The sequence below is a fragment of the Acipenser ruthenus genome, chromosome 15 (assembly GCF_902713425.1).
Source record: "Acipenser ruthenus chromosome 15, fAciRut3.2 maternal haplotype, whole genome shotgun sequence".
Classification (NCBI taxonomy): Eukaryota; Metazoa; Chordata; class Actinopteri; order Acipenseriformes; family Acipenseridae; genus Acipenser; species Acipenser ruthenus.
The window spans coordinates 28,956,526-28,977,530 of NC_081203.1; the positions used below are offsets into that span (position 1 = coordinate 28,956,526).

At 34.5% G+C, this 21,005-nt stretch overlaps 1 protein-coding gene and 1 pseudogene across 3 annotated transcripts in view; both read left to right on the forward strand.

Moving 5' to 3' along the window:
• Window positions 1-6,996, forward strand: part of LOC131697608 (centrosomal protein of 128 kDa-like) — a 37,068-nt gene extending 30,072 nt beyond the window's left edge. Inside the window, exons 16-20 of one of the 3 annotated variants that reach the window (XM_058987746.1) lie at window positions 436-459; window positions 2,954-3,031; window positions 4,476-4,595; window positions 5,030-5,138; window positions 6,101-6,996. In XM_058987746.1, the coding sequence (XP_058843729.1) occupies window positions 436-459; window positions 2,954-3,031; window positions 4,476-4,595; window positions 5,030-5,138; window positions 6,101-6,198 (429 nt within the window). In that variant the 3' untranslated portion in view covers window positions 6,199-6,996. Of the gene's footprint in view, window positions 1-435; window positions 460-2,953; window positions 3,032-4,475; window positions 4,656-5,029; window positions 5,139-6,100 lie in introns of those variants that run through there. The other 2 variants (XM_058987747.1, XM_058987748.1) reach the window with 2 other exon arrangements.
• Window positions 6,997-11,666: 4,670 nt separating this feature from the next.
• On the forward strand, window positions 11,667-15,069 carry LOC117422569 (type II iodothyronine deiodinase-like; annotated as a pseudogene).
• The last annotated feature ends 5,936 nt before the right edge of the window (window positions 15,070-21,005 follow it).

Genomic DNA, 21,005 nt, shown 5'->3' on the forward strand with positions numbered 1-21,005 from the left:
CTGGAAAAGAGAGATGAGGTGACAGGCTGGCTTAAGATGACACCTTTCAGGGGATTTACAGTATGTTCAATGTGCACAGCATGTCTAGGTTATGGCTCGACATTGATCTCAAATTAAACCATTGAAGTTGAACTTGCCTGTTTGACACCTTGTGGTTTTAATTGGTAATTGATACTACAGGTTCAAATCCCGGCTCAGCCACTGACTCATTGTGTGACCCTGAGCTCTGTCTTTCGGGTGAGACATTGTTGTAAGTGACTCTGCAGCTGCTGCATAGTTTCTGTAAGTTGCCCTACATAAAGGCAACATATTGATTGTAACTGTACTCAATTCTTATTCAAATCCCTCAGGACCACAAAAATTCCTTTTAACTTTATTGGAATAACAATGTTAAGACTTATATTAAATAACTTTTTTGTCTCTTTCTTGAAAAAGGACCGAATTGTGGAGTTAGAAATGGTAAGTGTTTAAAAAGCTACATGCTGTTAACTGCCATTACCATTTAAGAAGGTTAATCCTTAACAGGTTTATTTGTGTGATTTTAAAGTATACAAATACATCAACATACCTTGCTTGCAGTACACTGAAAGAAGATTGCCATTAACCTTTAAACACAGCAGTAATTTACTTAATGGCTAAAGAAGGTTTATCACTAGGTACTTTAAAATGCTACAGATAAGCTGCTTTCAGACAGGTGCATACATTCTAATCTTGCTTCATTTAAAAGTGGTTATCTCAATCTAACAGATCTTCAGTAACCTTTGATGCACTTTTATAATGAATTCATTTTCTCTTCATTTCTATAATAATTCACTTGGGAATATAAACATGCATTTAAGTACTGGAGATGTTCTAAATGTAACTGCTTTCTATCTTGTTGTGATAAAATGCACACAGAGTCAGCAAGAAGAGATGGATTTAAAAATGAATTCTAGATGATTTTACACAGGTTGTATGACATTGATTTTCAGTGGCACACATAGCCTCTACAGGACCACTACACTGCTGAGGCTTATAGATCCATAGCAAATATAGATAATCTAGACCAGCGGTTCTCAAACTTTTTGGATTGCACCCCCTTTTCTCTTGTCTGTGGTACTTGACGTCCCCCTACACACACATGTACATATACTGGTAAAAAACTAAAAATCAACATGCTACTGCCATCTCTGTATGTCACTGCTGTGTTTTTTTTTTTTTCTTCTTTTGCACGAACCAGCCACTGATCCATCGTAATAAGAGCCAACTTAATACTGCAAATAACAGTTTACCAATTGTGTCCAACGCATACTAATGTGCACACCATATAGTATGCCAATAAACAATGTACATCAGCAGATGGCAGCAGACTTTGTCCAATAATATGCATGCTTAAATAAAAGGCACCAGTCAACCATCTAAAATGCACAACACCATCTATAAACTTTGACATGACCGGAGATGTCAGCAGTAAGATTTGTTTCAGGTTATTATTAGATGTATATATATGTTTGTGTGTGCGTGTGTGTGTATATATATACGTATGTAGGTATGTATGTGTGTGTGTATATATATATATATATATATATATATATATATATATATATATAATGTGTGTGTGTGTGTTTTAGTTCAAAGAGCCAACTTCCCAACGTTTCAGTCTGTTTAACATACCTTTGTCAAAGGAAAGTGGAGGTATTTCTAGGCTTTTTGATGCCATGGTAACCACACATTTATTTCTCTTTAAATCTAATGTCTTTGTGATGTAATTCACTATGTAGCTAATGAAGTAACGATCTACTGTTTCTTTCTATTTTTATGTCATTTAAAAAATACATAAATTCATGACCCATCTCACACTCCCCCAGGATACATTCTGCACCCCACAGTTTGAGAAACACTGATCTAGACAGTGAAGGAATACTTTATTTCTGCTGCATTTTTCTAATATTTAATTTCATACCTTTTCAATATCCTATTGTGATTCTCTGTTTGATTCTCTGTTGTTGTTTCTGCTTTTATCACCATTTGCTTACTATTCTATCAACAAAAACAAAGTACAATGTGTTGAACAAATTCCGTCTGTAATATCTAACACCGAATGAATTATCAAAGGAATGGATTACAGGGCTGAAATAACCCATTGTTTCATTTCCATAACAGAAAGCCTATTCTGATTCCACAAGTAATATAGTTAAGGCAGCAACCCTTATCAGTAACCAGTTGGTTTTGTTATGCAAGAAGTCATAATCGCCAGACAGATAATACCGTATACTCTGTGTGTGTGAGGCAGTGTCATTCCCTTTGCTAATTCATGTAATGTCTTTTTCAACACAACCACTTTCTAGGAATTGCATGACTGGTATTCCTTAGTAAGCAACTTGTTTTTTTTTTGTATGGGGTTACCTAGCATACATTCCATTACATGTTAACTGGACTCCACTTGCAAAATACTTTTGTGTTCGTTCAATTTAATATGTGGCTTGGTCTTTAAGCATGGGTTATTGGAATTTAATCACAAAAAAAGTTCAGCCAAAGCAAAAGCAAATAACCACAAATATGGCCTTCGTTTTTTAATCAAGTTTCAGAGAATTGTTGCTCATGCAATGTAGGTTGCCAGACTTTCCTTCTAAACTCATGTTTCCTCAGAAATTAAAGAACAAACAATCCTGTTCTGTCTGACCAAACTCTTTGTTTGTTTTAGTTTATTTGTTTCATCTGCTCATTGTGGAAATTAGGCAAAATTCAGCATATGTTTACAAAAACAAAGTTACACCAATTTTTCTCTTTTGAAATAGTCAGTTTCTGCTTTGAAGCGTGAAGATTGTCGCTGCATAAGATTTATTGAAAAAATACTAAATACTAACCTTAATACAGGTTCATGATCAGTAAACGCATCATGATTTGACATTTTATTGTGATATGCATTACACATCATCACAAAATGTACTTCTAACCTTTTTGTTTTTTCTAGAGTACCCGGTTAGCTCTGGACCATCTGGAATCTGTTCCTGAAAAGCTCAATCTGTTAGAAGACTTCAGAGACCTGGAAGTAAGAAGCTGTCAGCAGCGCTCATTTACAAATATTTTTTTTTTCTGTGCAATTTTTCTAAAACAACGTTTCAATGAATGTAAGGATGGTTTATCAGTATAATGTATTCTGTAGGCAGATGTCATTTTTTAATATGTTTTTTTTTTTTTTTTTTAGTAAACTTATATTTCATTAATTGTATACTATACTGTATTCTCTAGCTGCCCCTAATGTTTAGTGTATTGTCTGTTTAACTATTCCAGACAATGTGCGTCTGAGAAGACTCCTCAAGGCTGATTGTGGTGAAGAGGTGTGGAATCATCCGTGTTGCACAGGCTTCACTGCACAATGATTCAGCCCACAGTAGAACACTTATGCATCTCCACCTCACTCCCACAGTCAGATTGAGCAGTCTTTTCAGAAACATGTTTGCTGGCAAATAAGGATCTAAGTAGAAACACCAATAGAGAATCATGCAGAACACACATTAATACTATATTAAACAGATAATAAATACAAGAACATGTCAATTATATGAAAGTATCCCTTAAACCCATTTCTTTTGGACTTGTCCATTTCCCTTACAATTAGTTCATGTCAGTGTTAGAAGTTGTTACTTTTTGATCTGGCAGATTTAACGTTATAGATAAGTGCTAATCCTTATGAAATCCTGTGCATAGTTGGCACCAGTCGTATGCAGACATATGTGTTTGCTTGAACCGTGTAACAGATAAGAGATTTGGATCAGATTCAAAATAAAATGTTGATGTGGGGTGTAATGTTCAAACACTGTCTATTCTGCATAGCCTTTGGAGCTATTCTGATTCTGATTAACTAGTCTGCACTTAGTATCATGACCTAATTACAACTTCCTACTCTTTACCATAGTGATAGAAAGCAGAATGCATATAGACACACGCATTGAATTTATGGAGGTAATGTCGAGTGCAATCTTTTTTCAATTATTAAATCCATCTAACACGCATTCCTTTTTTATTATAAACTATGGCAGTCGAGACCAAAATACAACCATAGTTTTGCAATTAAGTAAGGCTGTGTTTTTTTCACAGATTACACGATTTCCGTGACATTTACCCATTGCCGTGTAATATGTAGTTCCCTGTGAAAATCCCCATTTTTGAAAGAATAGTGTAAATATACATATTTTTTATCACTGCCTGTTACACTGCATTTAGAAACATGGCATCAGGTAAATGTTTGCACACACTGCATAGAGTGCATGATTTCTTTAAAATGAAAAAGATACCAGCTGCATCAAAGATCGGAAATATTTCTGCTAAAGATTGCTCTGTCCAGTACAAGAAGGGGACATTCCACATGCCTGTTGATGTTATTATTTTTACTCTACATACTCTATAAGTATATATCAAAATGGGAAAATGCTTTATGCATTTGAATCATTTTTGCGATCTATAATAAACACAACATTGCTCTTTCTTTCCAGGATTCACAGAGACAGAGGGAGATGATCGAGCAGAGATATGCTAAATACAAAGAAATTGTTGGCACTTTGCAACATCAGTTGGAGGAATCAAAAAGAAGAATCCAGGAATATAGGGTTAATGTATACATACTGTCTCCCGTGGACTGTCATAATTACAAACACTAATACATGGGTCATGGGGTATTTATCTTGCTCTTATTGTATTATTACTTGTACTGTACCACTTGAAATGTATTTGCTTACGATTGTAAGTCGCCCTGGATAAGGGCGTCTGCTAAGAAATAAATAATAATAATAATAATAATAATAATGGGGTAAAGTATTTTAAATAAAAAACATGCACATCTAAATGTATCGCAACATATAAGAGATGTATCATGCGATATATCAGTCATAATAAAAAAGGACAGGATCAAGTAGATTTTTTCAGAAATAATAGCGCTACAATCATAGCATGCTGCCTCTCTATTTTCATTGTAAATATAACCTAAAATACACTCTTAAGCAGGATTGACTAATATGTTATTGAATGGTTTAATGTTCCCTGTATGCAGGACATGAAGATGGATGCAACATCTCAAAGTGCCCGTCTTGCCACTCTCTCTTCTTCAATACGAGGACAAAATAGCTTCCTGTCCAGCTCCCTTCTTACAGACAACACCTGTGAGTAGAATATTGAATATTGAAGTTCATTCTTAATGTTACTATTCTCCAGTAAATTCAAATTTCGCTTTATTAGGTTACATTTGGTATCTGTAGTAGACTGCCCTACATGTTTTACATTTCAGACAGTCTGGTAATAACTGCTTATACCACTCTGGTCATTACAGTTTTGTTTGTTTATTTTGTTTCATTGTGCTATACTGCAATACAATTATACTTCAAGGGCATTCTATATACAAGGCAACATCATTCACGAAATACCACATATTTGAAGATGAACGTAAACTAATACTTAGATGAGGAATCATAAAGTCTTTACAAACCAGAGGTCTGAAGGATGCAAACAGTAATCGATTGTCATAGAGCTGGTGTAGCATCAGCATATTCTTATTGATAGCTTATTTAAAGCAAATGTAAACATTTGTGGCATAAACAAGATATGTCATGAAAATCCAACCCAAAGAGCTCATTCTAGAAATTGTATGTCATGGATTTTTTTAATGACATGTATTCATTTGTGATTGACAGAAAGATACAAATGAGTAAGATATTGTTCAAATTTTGTTACAGTAAACATTTCTTGATATTTTTTAAACCGGTCTTGACATCTTGAAACAGTCTTCTGTTTAAATTAAAATCGTTCTCCACAGCTTTGTGAAATAAAAAGAATAGCTGAAGTTTCCTACAATTCATAGTTATCACTGCAAGATTAATATGCCTCCTGGATTCCAGACCAGTTGGTTTGTTGATGGAAGCCATTTAACACATATAGTCAATGGCTTTCTCTGTTCTGTGGTACAGTTCAATCAAACTTCTTAATTTTCTATACAGGAGAAGTACACTGCCAAAATACACGTCTATAGCTTTTGTATTTGGCAAGATACAGCCATTGTTTTTGTGTGTGTAAATGACAATTTTAATGCCTTCTAAAAAAAAAAGATTTCTGTATCATTTTTCCACAGCACCACACAAAAGAATGGCTTCACCTGATTTTGATACCAGCCAGGACAACTGTTTGACTAATGGCACAACATCTCATAAAGACCAAAAGGAGATTTAGTATAAAAAGCCTTTTTAGTAATTTAAATGATAGCTACAATATTTATACTACATTGTATTTTAACTTTTATTTAACCAAAATGCCACAATGCCTTGTTTTTTACATATATATATATATATTTTAAATTCAATTTCTTGCTACAAAGAAACATGATACATTTATATGACAAATTGCCTTTTTACAGTAATGACCAGGCACAAAAACAAACACTGACTTAATAGTTTTATAACATTTTTTTTCTTATAGAAATACTAAAAGAAACGTAATAGATTAAAATGTTTGAAGACTTTGAAAAAGACTTCTTGCCAACACATTTGCCATTGAATTTATTACATTACCTGTATGTTTCATTTTAGTAGTTCTGAATTTAGCACTATTGCATTATGAATGATATTTATTACTTGAAAATCAACTGTTATAAAATGAAGTCACCTCATGTAATGCCTCTGGCATTACTCTTTATTGAAATCGTGCTTCCATATTTTATGTGATGATTATGCTATTTCCATAATTGGGTGTATTAACAGAGATGTTTTTACAGCTTAGCTTCACTGGCATTTACTGTTTTTTACTTACATCATATTAATGATTTTATATTGGGTTTATTTGTGTTTATTTTCTAAATCCAGAAGCATTTGAAAATTCAGTAAATGTGTTTATTTATTGTAGTGTTTATAATTCTCTGATTCCAGCTACAAAGACAACTGATTTTACTGTCTGTAAAATGTATTCTATCATGGGGATTGATTTGAAATTTGTATTACGTTTGGTCATGTGAAATGAACTTCCTTAGTTTCATCTTTTAGCTGTTCAGTCCTAATCCTTTGAAACACTTCAGCAAATTGTTCCCAGATTACCGATTTTAAGAACTGTGATGACTTGGTACTCCTTTGCAATTTCATAAATGAAGCTAAAAGTAAAAATGTAATTGCAGCTGAAAGACACAGTAAGAGTTTATAAAAGGCATATGAAACTTACATGTTATGTATGGCAGCCACACATTGTATTTCTCTAGCAATCATAATCGCTTACAAGCTCATAGGAAGCTTAAAAAAAAAAGAAAGAATATGTTAAGATGTTAAAAGAAGAGCATAAACCATAATAAGAATTGGTCTGTAATTGTACTTTAATAGGGCTGTGCTCTAAAGATTTTATCGTAAATATTGACGCTTAATTTAGATGCATACATTTAACAGTACAAGTTAACATCTGTAGTCAACAAAGTTACTTACTGTAAGTTCCACAGAACTTTACAGTTTAATAAGAGTTCAATGTCAGGTCACCTGTCAGTATACAGCACTGTTCAGTTGATTTATCCCCAGATCAGTTAAGCATCAGGCTGCAAGGATAGCAACCTAAGTGAAAAAGTGAACGTAGCATGAGAATATTGTGTGCTTAATGAGTATTTCTATCATGGCGCGATTTCTCTTTCATAGTAAACACAGCCAAAGATTTTATCGTTTAGAAATTTGGAGACTAATTTGTCTCTCTCTAGGTTTTTCCTATGTTCCCATATAAATCATAATACTATGATGTGTAAGAATTTGGCCATTCATTAATGTTTAAATATGTACTGTTTTATGTTTTAAAACAAGTAACTTAACAAAATAATATCTATTATTATTATTACTACTAATAATAATTACTATTTTAAATTTAAGAAACTCTTAAATGTGAAAATGGAAGGGAGTGCCAAAAGATTCAGTGATCTGAAAACAAACATGGTGCATTATTGTGCAATTCAAACTGAAAACCTGCTGTTTAGTACACCAGCCATTCTGCAAAATAAATCATGGAACTCAAATAAGATCTCTTAAATCAGGGATTTAGTTGTGGGGGTTGAAAAGTAAAGTACTTTAACTGCATATAATAAAATGCAATGTTCAAAATGTTAACCCCCTATTGAAAACTGTATGTTTGAAGTACAGACAGACTAAGCAAAATACTAGCTGGAGTTGTGTATATAAATATGTATATATAGAAACAGAAGCTAATATTGTTAAAACCATTTAAATGGGGACAACTCCACCTAGATAGTGTTGGCCCAAACAGACCAAAGTCCTCTCCAAGAACGAATCTATATAAGCTAGTTTGATCAAGTCTATAGATTTATGTTTATCCATGCTAATTAATTCTAGTGTAAATTGTCCTATATAAATAACATAAATAAAAAACTATCGATTTTGTACTAAATGTAAATATTTAATATATATATATACTGTATATAGGGCAGCAGTGTGGAGTAGTGGTTAGGGCTGTTGTTTTGTTTAGCTGTTTCACCAGTCACTGATCTACACATTATTAAATAGATATAGTTTCTGTAAAGTCTACCGTTTTTTCTCTTGGTCGTCACCAGCTCACCCTCAGCTGCCAGGGTATTCAGCAGGGTAATGGCAACTGGTTATTATCTCAAACGAATTAGGATAAACAAGATTTAACAAAACCTTTTAAAACCCATCTGTAGGCATAACAAGTAATGTGAAATTATTTAAAATAATTATAATTTATTTCATGTTTTAAAGCATGTTGTTGTTCTAAATCATTTCAGTGTGGAGTAGTGGTTAGGGCTCTGGACCGGAGGCTTGTGGGTTCAATTCCTAGTGGGGGACACTGCTGCTGTACCCTTGAGCAAGGTACTTTACCTAGATTGCTCCAGTAAAAACCCAACTGTATAAATGGGTAATTGTATGTAAAAGTAATGTGTAAAAAAAATAATGCAATTGTATGTAAAAATAATAATTGTAAGTCGCCCTGGATAAGGGCATCTGCTAAGAAATAAATAATAATAATAAAACTATATATAGCAGACCTTCTCTAAAATGAATCCTGTTTAAACCCTGAACAGGACTACATGGAGTTTAGTCAGTTATATAAAAATGTTTTATTCATGACAGCACTTCAAAACTCCATTAAGATGCTACTTCCTGTGGTTTTACATGCTGTGGCTTACTTTTTTATAGTTTAAGACGTCAAAGTAAAAGAAAAAGAAAAAGATGAAGTAATCTAGCAAAGCCACTCTGTGCAGCCAAGTTGCCAGCTATTATTATTATTATTATTTATTTCTTAGCAGACGCCCTTATCCAGGGCGACTTACAATTGTACAAGATATCACATTATTTTTACATACAATTACATTATTTTTACACATGATTACAATCACCCATTTATACAGTTGGAGCAATCTAGGTAAAGTACATTGCTCAAGGGTACAGCAGCAGTGTTCCCCACATGGGATTGAACCCATGTGGACCCAAGAGTCCAGAGCCCTAACCACTACTCCACACTTCACAGCTATGTTGGGAGCATTTGAAGTTCAATATTAAATGGTTATTTTATTTAATACTGAAATGCTGTGTCTGACACAAATGATGCTTGTGTCAAGTATACCTACTGTAGCTTGCTCTTCTTAGATGTTGTGGGGATTGTACTGTGCAACAACAAAAACGGAGGATCTAAGTTTTACAAACATGAATGCAGTGGATATACTGCAAATACAATGTAAAATGTGTGATGCACCAGTAAGATGAGGGAATCATTACAATGAGGTCATAAAAAATCAAAACACAGCTGTTAGTTGGTTCATGCTCAGCTTCATAAATGAAATGTAAGGTTACCAGATAATTATGGAAATGGAAAACAAGTTCAGAAAGAGTTTGTATGAATAAACACAAGTGCATCACATTACAGTTAATAGATTAGAAACAACATTGCATTTATCTGAGACCACTCATCCTTTCCTATCATTAAATAATGTTAGGAATGGGATTTAATTGGGTTTAGTGAAACTCAAGCTTCCTTGAGAAAGGTATGAACCATACTGAAACATTGGGCAGCTGGCTCTTCTGAGCAAAAGGAGATGTGTATGAAAGTTTAACACAAAAATGTTATATATATAATATATATATACACACACACACACACATCTCCTTTTGCAAAATGACACCGTTGCCCAAAACGCATATTATCTATACAAATAGATACATTGATAAGAGTTGAGGATTATGAAATATTTTATAGCAACAATCAGATAGTTAGATATCTACTTAGAAGTAATTTAACAAGGAAAATATTGTAGTTGCTGTTCTAAAGAAAAAAATGCACTTAATTTCTCAAAGAATTATTAAAATATTAAAGTTTAAGTATGAAACTTGAGATAGTAATATTGAATACAGAGGGCTATGTTTTAAGCAAAATGCGAAGGGGCATTTTCTAATTGGAATAAATCTCAGACAAACTTCAACAAGATGTTTATTAATCAATGTCTGCAAGTAACTAGTCGGGGAGCTTTGGTGAGAACTGCCATTTCATGCAGTTTGGTTCAGTTTTCATTTTATATATAATAACAGCACAACAGTAACAGCATGATATTCACACTGGTATGAGGGGGAGCTAGATTAAACAAAACACTACTTCACACCCACTAACATATGTACCATTCCTAATTAAAAAAAAACAAAACACAGAAATTATCATCAAAATGTCCATGCTCTCAGAAACCAACAAACCCCACAATTAGGTTTCAAAAACATGTTCCAGAGCATGGTTGGAATGAGTTTGTGAAGTTCATAGTAGACATACTGTACATTCCTCAATACTCTTTATAGTTATAATTTGAGGGGAGGCAGTTGAGAATTTCTTTTTTTTTTTTTAAGTGTGTTACATTTGTTTTTACATGCAGTACATACATAAACATATTCACACAAAAACACAAGGCAGCTCAATTAAAATGTACTGTGAATCCACATAGTGGAGTGTGTTTAAGGGTTATTATAGAATCACCTAATCACCACAGAGCAATACAGCGTTGCAGGTTGAGTCACCAAACAATGGCCAACACCAGCAATCTATTGCTGATGCTGAATTAGCTTAGACAATTATTATGTCCACCATTAGTCCCGACTCCATTGGCAAGCTAACACACAGAAATGGCATACAGCTGTAGCAGTGCAAAGTAGATAAATGAAGAGACTTTCTAATGACCCTATATGGAGTAATGATGTTTAATATAGTGATGACACTGCCCGAGGGCAGGCTGGTAAAGTGAGAAGTTACCAAGCATTTCATTGAATCTCTTTAGCCATGCCACAAATAACAAGCATCCATGTGTGTGCAAATGTTTCCTTTTTATCAACTGAAACCATTTGCTCTTAAACGGAACTCATTTTTAATGTATATGATGATACATTACTATATCTTTAAAAAAGAAATGGCTAAACTTTTAATACAATGTATGCAAATCTAAGAAGTGATTTAGAACAACAACATGCTTTAAAACATGAAATAAATTATAATTATTTTAAATAATTTCACATTACTTGTTATGCCTACAGATGGGTTTTAAAAGGTTTTGTTAAATCTTGTTTATCCTAATTCGTTTGAGATAATAACCAGTTGTCATTACCCTGCTGAATACCCTGGCAGCTGAGGGTGAGCTGGTGACGACCAAGAGAAAAAACGGTAGACTTTACAGAAACTATATCTATTTAATAATGTGTAGATCAGTGACTGGTGAAACAGCTTAACAAAACAACAACAAAAAGCAACAATTAGTTTGAAGAAATAGCAATATTAAAACACGCTTTAGACTTATCTGGCAATCTCAACTTAAACTGATACCTGGCACTGGCGGGTCAGTAGTGGATAAACTTTCATTAAATAAAATAATAAAGTGAATTCAATGTATTCGAATGAAATTAAAACTGCGTAGTTGACAGCTTATTCTCTTTACCCTTTAAACTACAATTGAAGATTAAACGTGGATAATCTTACTCTTTTAATCAAACAAGAAAGGGATTTTAATTTCTGCGTCATATAAACGTCAATCCTGTCCTTCCTTTTCAAAGGTGCACAAGTCACTGCGACTATTCCAGGAGTGAATGAATTTAACAGAGACAATATAAAGTTCCACCCTATTGTCTCTGTTTCCATTTGTTTTATACTTGTCCTAGCCAAAGAAAAGCTTTCAGCGTTGACGTCATGATCTTATTCAAGATAAGCCTCGGTGAATGATTTACGCACGGATATAAAGAGCGGCACCAGACAGAACTAGAAGTCCTGATATTGACAGACTAGTAGCAAAGTTTGAGGGGACAAAAAGTTATGATCCGTTCACTTTCAGCAAGCGCTGATTTTCTAGAAGTTACTAGTTTACTGAAGGGAGAAACTTACCAGTAAAGAGAACATAAGACAATTGAAGATATTCCTTGGGTTTACAGAAATGAAGACATGAATATAAATTACCATGATATAAAGTTAAAAGAACCCACCATGGGTTTGCTAAGTGTAGACGTGCTGGTAAGGCTACAGATTTTGCCAGGGTTCTTCTCCAATTGCCTGTTCCTGGCGCTGTATGATTCAGTGGTCCTGGTGAAGCGGGTGGTGTCACTCCTGAGCCGCTCTGGTGCTGGTGGTGAATGGCAGCGCATGTTAACATCAGCTGGGCTGCGGTCTGTGTGGAACAGCTTTCTTCTCGATGCGTATAAACAGGTAAACGGATTTAGAAATTATTGTAATTTTGGAGAGCACTACACGATTCCATGTACTGCATAGCTCATATTATTCATGTTTTAAGTTGTCCCAACTTTGCAGTGAAGAATACCTTATGAATGTATCCGTGCAAAGTAATTTACTAGTTACAGATGCGTGCGTCCCATTACTATGGTAACGGGTGCTAACAGCAATGCACATGCTTTAATTTTAAATTGCGCAATGATCTCTCTGGTAGAGGAATTACATGAGAACGACACTAGGTAAAACGTTTGTCTTTCAGACGCTGTTTCCTTGGTTTTACTAGTGTGATTACGAGGTTGAAATTGATTACAAGTTCTGTTATAGAGCTAAATTATTATAGCTAGACGTCAGACACAGCAGATGGACATATTGAATCACCCTAGTCTGCATACCTCTATTGTAAAGTTGGCTGAAAAGTGGCACATTTAAAAAAAAAAAAAGGCAGCAATTTAATTAGAATATATCCAGTTGCAGGAATTAGCAGTTGCATGAATTTTTGCACTAGCTAGAAGTTCATTGTTGTATCATTGTTCGCAGGTGATCTGTAGCTTTGCACATGAGGTCGTTTAGACATGCTCAAACAGATCTGATATAGCATGTTAAAAGAATATAACAAATCACAGCTTGCTTTTCTTTTGTAAGGTGAAGCTGGGTGGTGAGGCGCCCAATTCCAAGGTGGTTAGAGTATCGGGTGCAAGCAGCAGAAGGAAAAGCTTTAGCGGTAAGAGCGGAATGGAATGCCGGCTGCTGGATTTTGAGTCTTCTGACCGTCCTTTGGTTGTCAACTTTGGCTCTGCCACCTGACCCCCATTCATCAGCCACCTGCCTGCGTTTAGGCAGCTGGTTGAAGAGTTCTCTGATGTGGCTGACTTCCTGTTAGTCTATATCGATGAGGCTCACCCGACAGATGGCTGGGCAGTTCCAGGAATGGGGTTCAATTCTTTTGAGGTAAGGAAGCACAGGAGCCTGGAAGAGCGTTGCCTGGCTGCCCACAACCTGCTGGAACGCTTCTCTTTACCACCTCAGTGCCAGCTGGTGGCAGACTGCATGGACAACAACACTAATGTGGCTTATGGCGTCTCATTTGAAAGAGTGTGCATTGTGCATAAACAGAAAATTGCCTATCTGGGTGGGAAAGGACCATTTTTTTACAATCTTAAAAAAGTAAGGCATTGGCTTGAGCAGAACTATGGGAAGCGATAAAAAAACTGACATATTTCTAGACACAAAAGGAGAAAAAGGAAGTGAGTAAATGTAAAACCCAGAAGCGAAGGTGTAAAGAAGGTTCAAACCAAACAATTCTCAGAACTTAAATGCTGTAAACTGAAAATATCAGTTACTATTTAACAAGGTCTGGCTGATTACATAGGATTGAACTTGTGGAACCGATCAGATTGTCATGTTTAAAATTAAAAAAAAAAATGCTGTAAAATTTAAGAAGCAATAAAGCAAAGCACACCAAATAGACAATTTAAATGTTTTGATAACAACAACAACAACAACAACACATATATTTTAACAAAAACAGAAATGAGAGCATTTGAAACCAACTTTTATAAGTTTAATTTATTTTTATGAGATGAAAAGTTTATATATTTTTGTGTCATTTATACATTGTTGTGATATATGTAGTGGTTATGTGCACCATGTATTACATCTATCTTGTATTACATTTATTTAAAAATTAAATAATTTCTTATCTAAATTCAATAATATAGGTACACAAACTTTGTAGTACTGTTTTAAGATGCTTTTTTGCACATGATACATCTGTTTTGATAATATGATCTCCCAACATACCAGCAAGATAGTTCTAAAGATCACCTTCGATATTAATAAACCATTGTTTTTATTGATTAACACGCAACAATTTTATTTACAATTTATGTCATGAGGCCAGGAGAAGTATTTTTGGAATTAGCAAAAATGCACAGCGGGTACTAAAATTACTGAATTAAACTGGTAATGTTTGTAATTAGTTACAGAGCTACTATGTGCAAAAGTAAGCACGTTTTTAAGGTGCTGAAGCAGAAAAGCTACACATTGCACTATTTTGAAGCCAAAAAGGCCATGCTTTCAAGAATTGAAATAAAAAAGGCTTTTAGTGTTGGTCCCACATCTACAGACAAGGGTTTGTTTTGGGATATTGGTGTGTGGATGAAGATCACTCACGAAAGGGTCCTATAGCTCTGTCAGTGATTCGATGTAATCACACCTTTTCTCTTAACATGAATTCCTGTCTGTTTTTGTGCCAATATAAAGAATGTATGGCTACTTGGAGTGATTTAACTGAATTTAAAAATATGTAATGTAATGTTGTGTACAGTGCTGCTTATTATTTAAATAAAACTTTGTTGTTCAGTTTTTTTTTTTTTTTACTAAATATTATTTTATCACACAGATGCTTAACCTTGTTACTGCTCAGTCAAATTGTCATCTGACTGTACCATATTTTCTGATCCTTTCTTATATGTAATTGCTGATTGACCAGATTATGTAATCGCCCTCAACTTTCAATCATCACTGCTTGTTCTCCTAGGGGAGAAGCAGAAGTGTGTGTATGCAGTATGTGGGTGAGTAAAAAAAAACAGTCAGGTTACACCAGTCCCTTTCCAGAGGTGTGAGGGGACAAGTGTCCCTATCTAATTTTATTTGTGGAACATTAAATGTAACTTTCATTCAGGGGAAATACACAGAGCAGCACAAACTAGAAAAACAACTTGGATACGTGTGCTGGGAAAACTTCTAAACCCAGTTAAATTTTCAAGAATCAAATTCAATTTGAAACATATTAAAAGCTGCTCAGTCCAAATCCATCGGAAGACAGGCACGAGGCAGTCATTTTAATCAAAAATGCAAGAAAAGCAAAATAATCTTTTTAGTTTATTGTTATAAATGTGTAGTTTAGAAATGCAAACAATGTATACCGATGTTCTTTGAGTCTATTTGACAAAAGTCAACTATTTAAGTTTTTACAGTTTTTGTTGACTTTCAAACAGTTTTATTGTTGTACATACATACATACACTGTATTGATTTGTTGCTGCTAATCAGATTCAATATTTGAAGATGATAACTTCCACACTTCGGTTATGGTCAATCCGACTACATGGACAAGTAAGAATGATCCATTGAAGAATTGCTGCATACCCTCACGAGTCACATGCCTGTCAAGTGGGACATGCCAAATCCAATTGCTCTGCTGTGTTCCATCTGTTCAGTCTTTAATAGTACTGCGTGTGTCATTTAGGCGATCTGAACTGTGTTTGTGGAAAAGAAGATACATTACTGTACAATTAGACCATACACTGAATTGCCAATACTGTATGTTGCTATAAAAAACAGATCTGCACATTACATTATGCAAATCAGGAACCCTATAGTTAACAGAAGCATTAGTAAATGCAAAGGTACATATAAGCATACAATTATACCAGTAATTATTACTGTTTTTGTTTTAAACAACTGGAATTAAAACCAATACTGCATTAATTAAATCATTTTACAATGCTGGCCATTTTTAATGTTGTCATCATGAAGAAGGCCATCTGTGTTCATAACAGCTGTGTTTTTCAGGATTGACAACATCTGTCACTATAATTCTGAATCAGTTCCTAAAGAGATATGCAAATGCAGATGTAAAGACCTGTCTTATGCTCGTCATTCTGAGAGCAAATCATTTTTAGTAAAGCAGAGGTGCATACTTTCCTTCATGCACCCAATAGTTCAGCTAGGCAACAACATGGTTTTTTCAATGTAAAATCTTGTTCAAAATAAAATAGTTATTTTAGTCATATGCACTTGTTTGCTTACAGTAGCTATCTTCTGCATGAATTTTCCTTTATATGCTTTAATGGTTTTTCTCAGGAGTTAATGAGTTCTGTTTACAATGGTAATCCTTTTATAGTTGGAACAGCTTAGTCTCAAATGAACTTGACACAAACTTTTATGTACAATTAAACGAATGGCACTATCTAAATTCCTGTTAACATTACATGTAAGTCAATAAACTAAAAGTTTAAACTCCATTTAGATATTTTTTTTTTCAGATTGTTATATGGTTAGTTTCACATTCCTCGCTCGACAAACCCTTAATGCCAGCTTGTGCGTTTGTGTACATAATGCCACTACGTACACTGCTGTGCTACATATGGCAAGAATCTGGTTCTATGGATTTGTAAGTTACATCTTGTTCCCTAGACACACAAACCAGGAAAATAACAAAACATCTTCACTCATAGGTAAGTGTAATGCTGGCTTGTCATAGTGTAAAAGTCACCTTTTAATGTGATACAGTGCTGTCGTGCTGTGTATACTGGAATGATCCTGATTCTATCAGTTACCCGTTTCTTGTGTTAGTGGCATGTATGCTTAACAAGCCTAGTTTTATTATTATTACAATTCAATTAATAATATAAAGTAAAGCACAACAACAACCTGAGCTCTAGCCCATGACAACATCTGCTTTTTTACATGATTAAGCTAAGAGCATCGTCACTTTTGGATTGTGTTTACCACAGTAAGAGACAGGCAAAATATGCAGCTAACTTAATTCTTTGTGGAAAATATGAAGTATAAATGATACACTCCTTTATGAACAACGACAAATTGGTTTTAAACTTAAATCCTGCTAACAATTGCATTGCTAACTGCATGGATACAATTCATCAAAATCATTTCTGTCTCGAGTTGATGACAAGAAACAGTTCATGGTTTATCTTGGTTGGAAGCACTTATCACATATTATCTTATAGGGACCCCTAGTGTTGGATAACCAAATCTCTGACTACAAATTTATTTATTTATTTTTTACTATTACTGTTATACCCTTAATGCCAAAATGGAAAGCTCCATGTCAGTTAGGCTAGGAGAGATTCTAACATTTAAGAAGAAGAAATCTGTGAAAGGATTGACATCTTGGAATATAAAACAGGCATGTGCACGAATGAAGCTCATTCTTCAGTATTAAGTACAAGCTGTTCTTTTCAGGTCAATTAACTTTTAATATGTATTTAAGTACCTGCGGATAAAGAAATATTTAAAAAGAAAACTGATAATCACATGTAATATCCAAATATTATTATACTGTCAACTTACTATTTACAGTTGGCACTTATGGCTTGTGTCATCCCTTGGGCTTCTCTATGCTAACGAGTTGAGCTTGACAATTGTTCTTTAATAGTAGAACGTGCAAACTAACACATTAGCCTTAGAGTAATGTCATCATATTCTTTTGTACACGGTCAAGTTTTGTCTAAAATTAACTTTACATTTTCTGGAAAACAAATGGACTGATAACATATTCAAATTTTAGGGTTTACATGCATTCTTTACACTGATTCTTCACCCCAAACCACCCCCACTTCAAAACAGACTGAGGCACAAAAGTCACTGAGTACTGATTCCAAAAATCCCACTTTAGAGACCAGGAAGTATTGCACATCAAGATGGGAGACACCAAAGATCCAAGGAAACTGACCAGATTTTTCAGCAGAGATTATGAGGCAGTAAAGAACATTTAGATCAGAATGAGCACCACCTGTATTCCCTGGCATTTAACACAACAGACTTGTGCACATCTTTTTACTTCACATACTAAAGATCATCGCCTGCAGAATTCTTGGAGCAATGCTTCTCTTAACGTTATATCTCCTTTTACAGTAAGTCACAAATGCACTCAGATATTTAGTCATGTCAACTCCCAACATCAGTCCTTGACCCCCCGTTCCCAAGGAGACTGAAGAAACTCACAATCTTTTGACAGGGACCGAATACTGGCAAAATATATTTACCTTTATTGGTTTTTGTGTGATTTTCTATGATTTTTTCCTTGACCAGGCTTAACGCCATGGGACCCCCACTGATCTTTAGAGAAACAGATTTCGGTACCCACACCCAAAAAAGTCTTCAAGTGGATATGAGTAACTTGAATTTGTACCATCATCAATCACCCTCTTATTTCATTACAGTCTTGAACCTAGTGGAGTTTTGATATTGGAATTTCTGTTTTAAGGGAGTAACTATATTTGTTTAATGGGGACAGTAAAAATATCAAATAAATACCTAGCCTGAAAAAGTAGATTTTTCTTCCATATTACTACATTCTGCTTATTTGTGAATTTGGCACAATCAGCATAAAAGGGTTTCTATTAAGATTAGTGTTTATTAATGCATATGCACAGGGAAGTTATTAATGTTCATTTAATAAGCCAAACAGCAATAGCAGACACTACAGTATAACCTAAGGCTGCCCAGACATGTGTGTTACATTACATTTATTAAATTATAATACGGAGTACTGTTGTCGCAAAACTTGAAAATTAACATTGTACTGTAAGCAGAAGGAATAGCATAGGACAGCCAGAGCTGCTGATGCTACACAGATATCATAAAGGTCAATTATTCAGGCAACCATGTGATAGTCACATGCTCATATTTATAATACACCCCATTCAATCACACCGTCTGACCTTTACAAATTGTGTTTCTGTTGAGTACATTCTTCCATCCTTTTAAACGATGTCCTAGTTTTTGTAAATTGTCTCTCGTGGGGTTCTGGGTAGCTGAAGCCAAAATAGATGTTGATGTATGCGATTATATATAGCATATTGGAATGTGTTGCTGAAGCACCACTGAATAACAAAACAGGAAAGCAAAGTCGTGGACTTTAGGCTTCAAAGCAGCAGTCACACTGTGCTTGTGAACCATATTTTGCAATAAATGCTAATTTATTTTCATTCTCAAGAGAATGAATTAAAGCTATTTATTTAGATTCATTGTGGTGTTATGTTGTCCAGCATTTTTTGCACAATTTAATTTAAGTTAAATTATTTTTTAAGTCTCTATAAACTGTATAATTCCCCTCTTAAGGGCTGCCCACATAAAGGGTATAACAGAAACCGCTCTGGATAAGAATTATTTTATTTATTTTCTTTTATCACCTGGCAGATGAAGGACACTTAGAAGCATTAATGTGTCCAACATTTTTTTCATACTTATTTCTGAAGCATCAGAGGTACTGGAGTATCTTAAAATATAACTGCAGCTCTGCTATAGAATGTTTTACTGCCTGATTTATGTGTCTTATTGCTGTTAGTCCAAAGGCACACTTTTAAAATGTTTATTGGAATCTGCTTCATTTTGAAAAATGACTTTTCATTTGATCTGTTATAGTTTCAGATCCACAAAAGGATACGTCCAGCAACATAGATACCACGAGATAAACGTTCACCATTAACTACCATCAAAAAGGTATGGCAGCATGTGCTAAATAAAAGTCATTATCAACTCTACATAACCCAGTGTTAACCCAATTGTTCAGTCGATCAATTACAGCAACAGTAATGCAATGTTTTATACCAACCGTATAAGAACTAATGGTTATATTGATCAATATGTGATCCATGATCTTACTTCAGCAATTCATTTGCACCATATCTATTTGTTTAGCCCTCTCTCTCAGATAATACTGCGCACATTCATTTATCAAGGAAAAACCTTTCTTAAAAGATGTACGCACAGAACATCCTTCACATTTGCCATGGGGAACTTGATAAGATAATAACTGCAACAGTTCATGGTGTTCTTGCTATATCTGCAATGAATGGAAATCAATGTCGACTTTTCTTAAACATAAAACCATTGATCACTAGCTTTAATAAACAAGTACAGGCATACTTGAGTGTACATAATCATCTGCACTGAAAAGCTATTTATTGTACCATAAACATGTGAATTACATAATGAAGAATAACACTTCCCATACCTTAACTGTCTGCTATCAGTAAGTAGTCAAGTCTCACTGCTTTCTTGTTCTGCTGTCCCAAAATAACACCATTATGTCTATGTCTACAAAAAAACTATCACAGGCAAATACAGTGCTCCCCCTTTATAAGGCGACCCTTTACACTGCGGAACAGGTTATAAGACCATGGCTCCCATTTGCCCAATAATGCCATTACACTAACACTAGTATTCTCGTTATAAGGCGGAACACAAATAGCGCGGTCTCTTAACTATGGCTCCCAACTACAGCGTTTTAAAGGGGGAGCACTGTAGTACTTTTCAAAGACATGAAGATAAAGTGTCTTTAAATACGACGTCTGATTGAGGAGACCCTTAGGGTTTCTCAAAAAGATATATAAAATGTGAGACCTTTCTTGTGGCAGAATAAAATAACTATGAAAAAAGACTTGTCCTGGAATAGTAATGACCATTTATTACATTCACTTTACGAAGTTACGGGGCACAGCAGGAGGCCATGGTTCACATTCATCTCAGGAGAAATGACATTGGTGG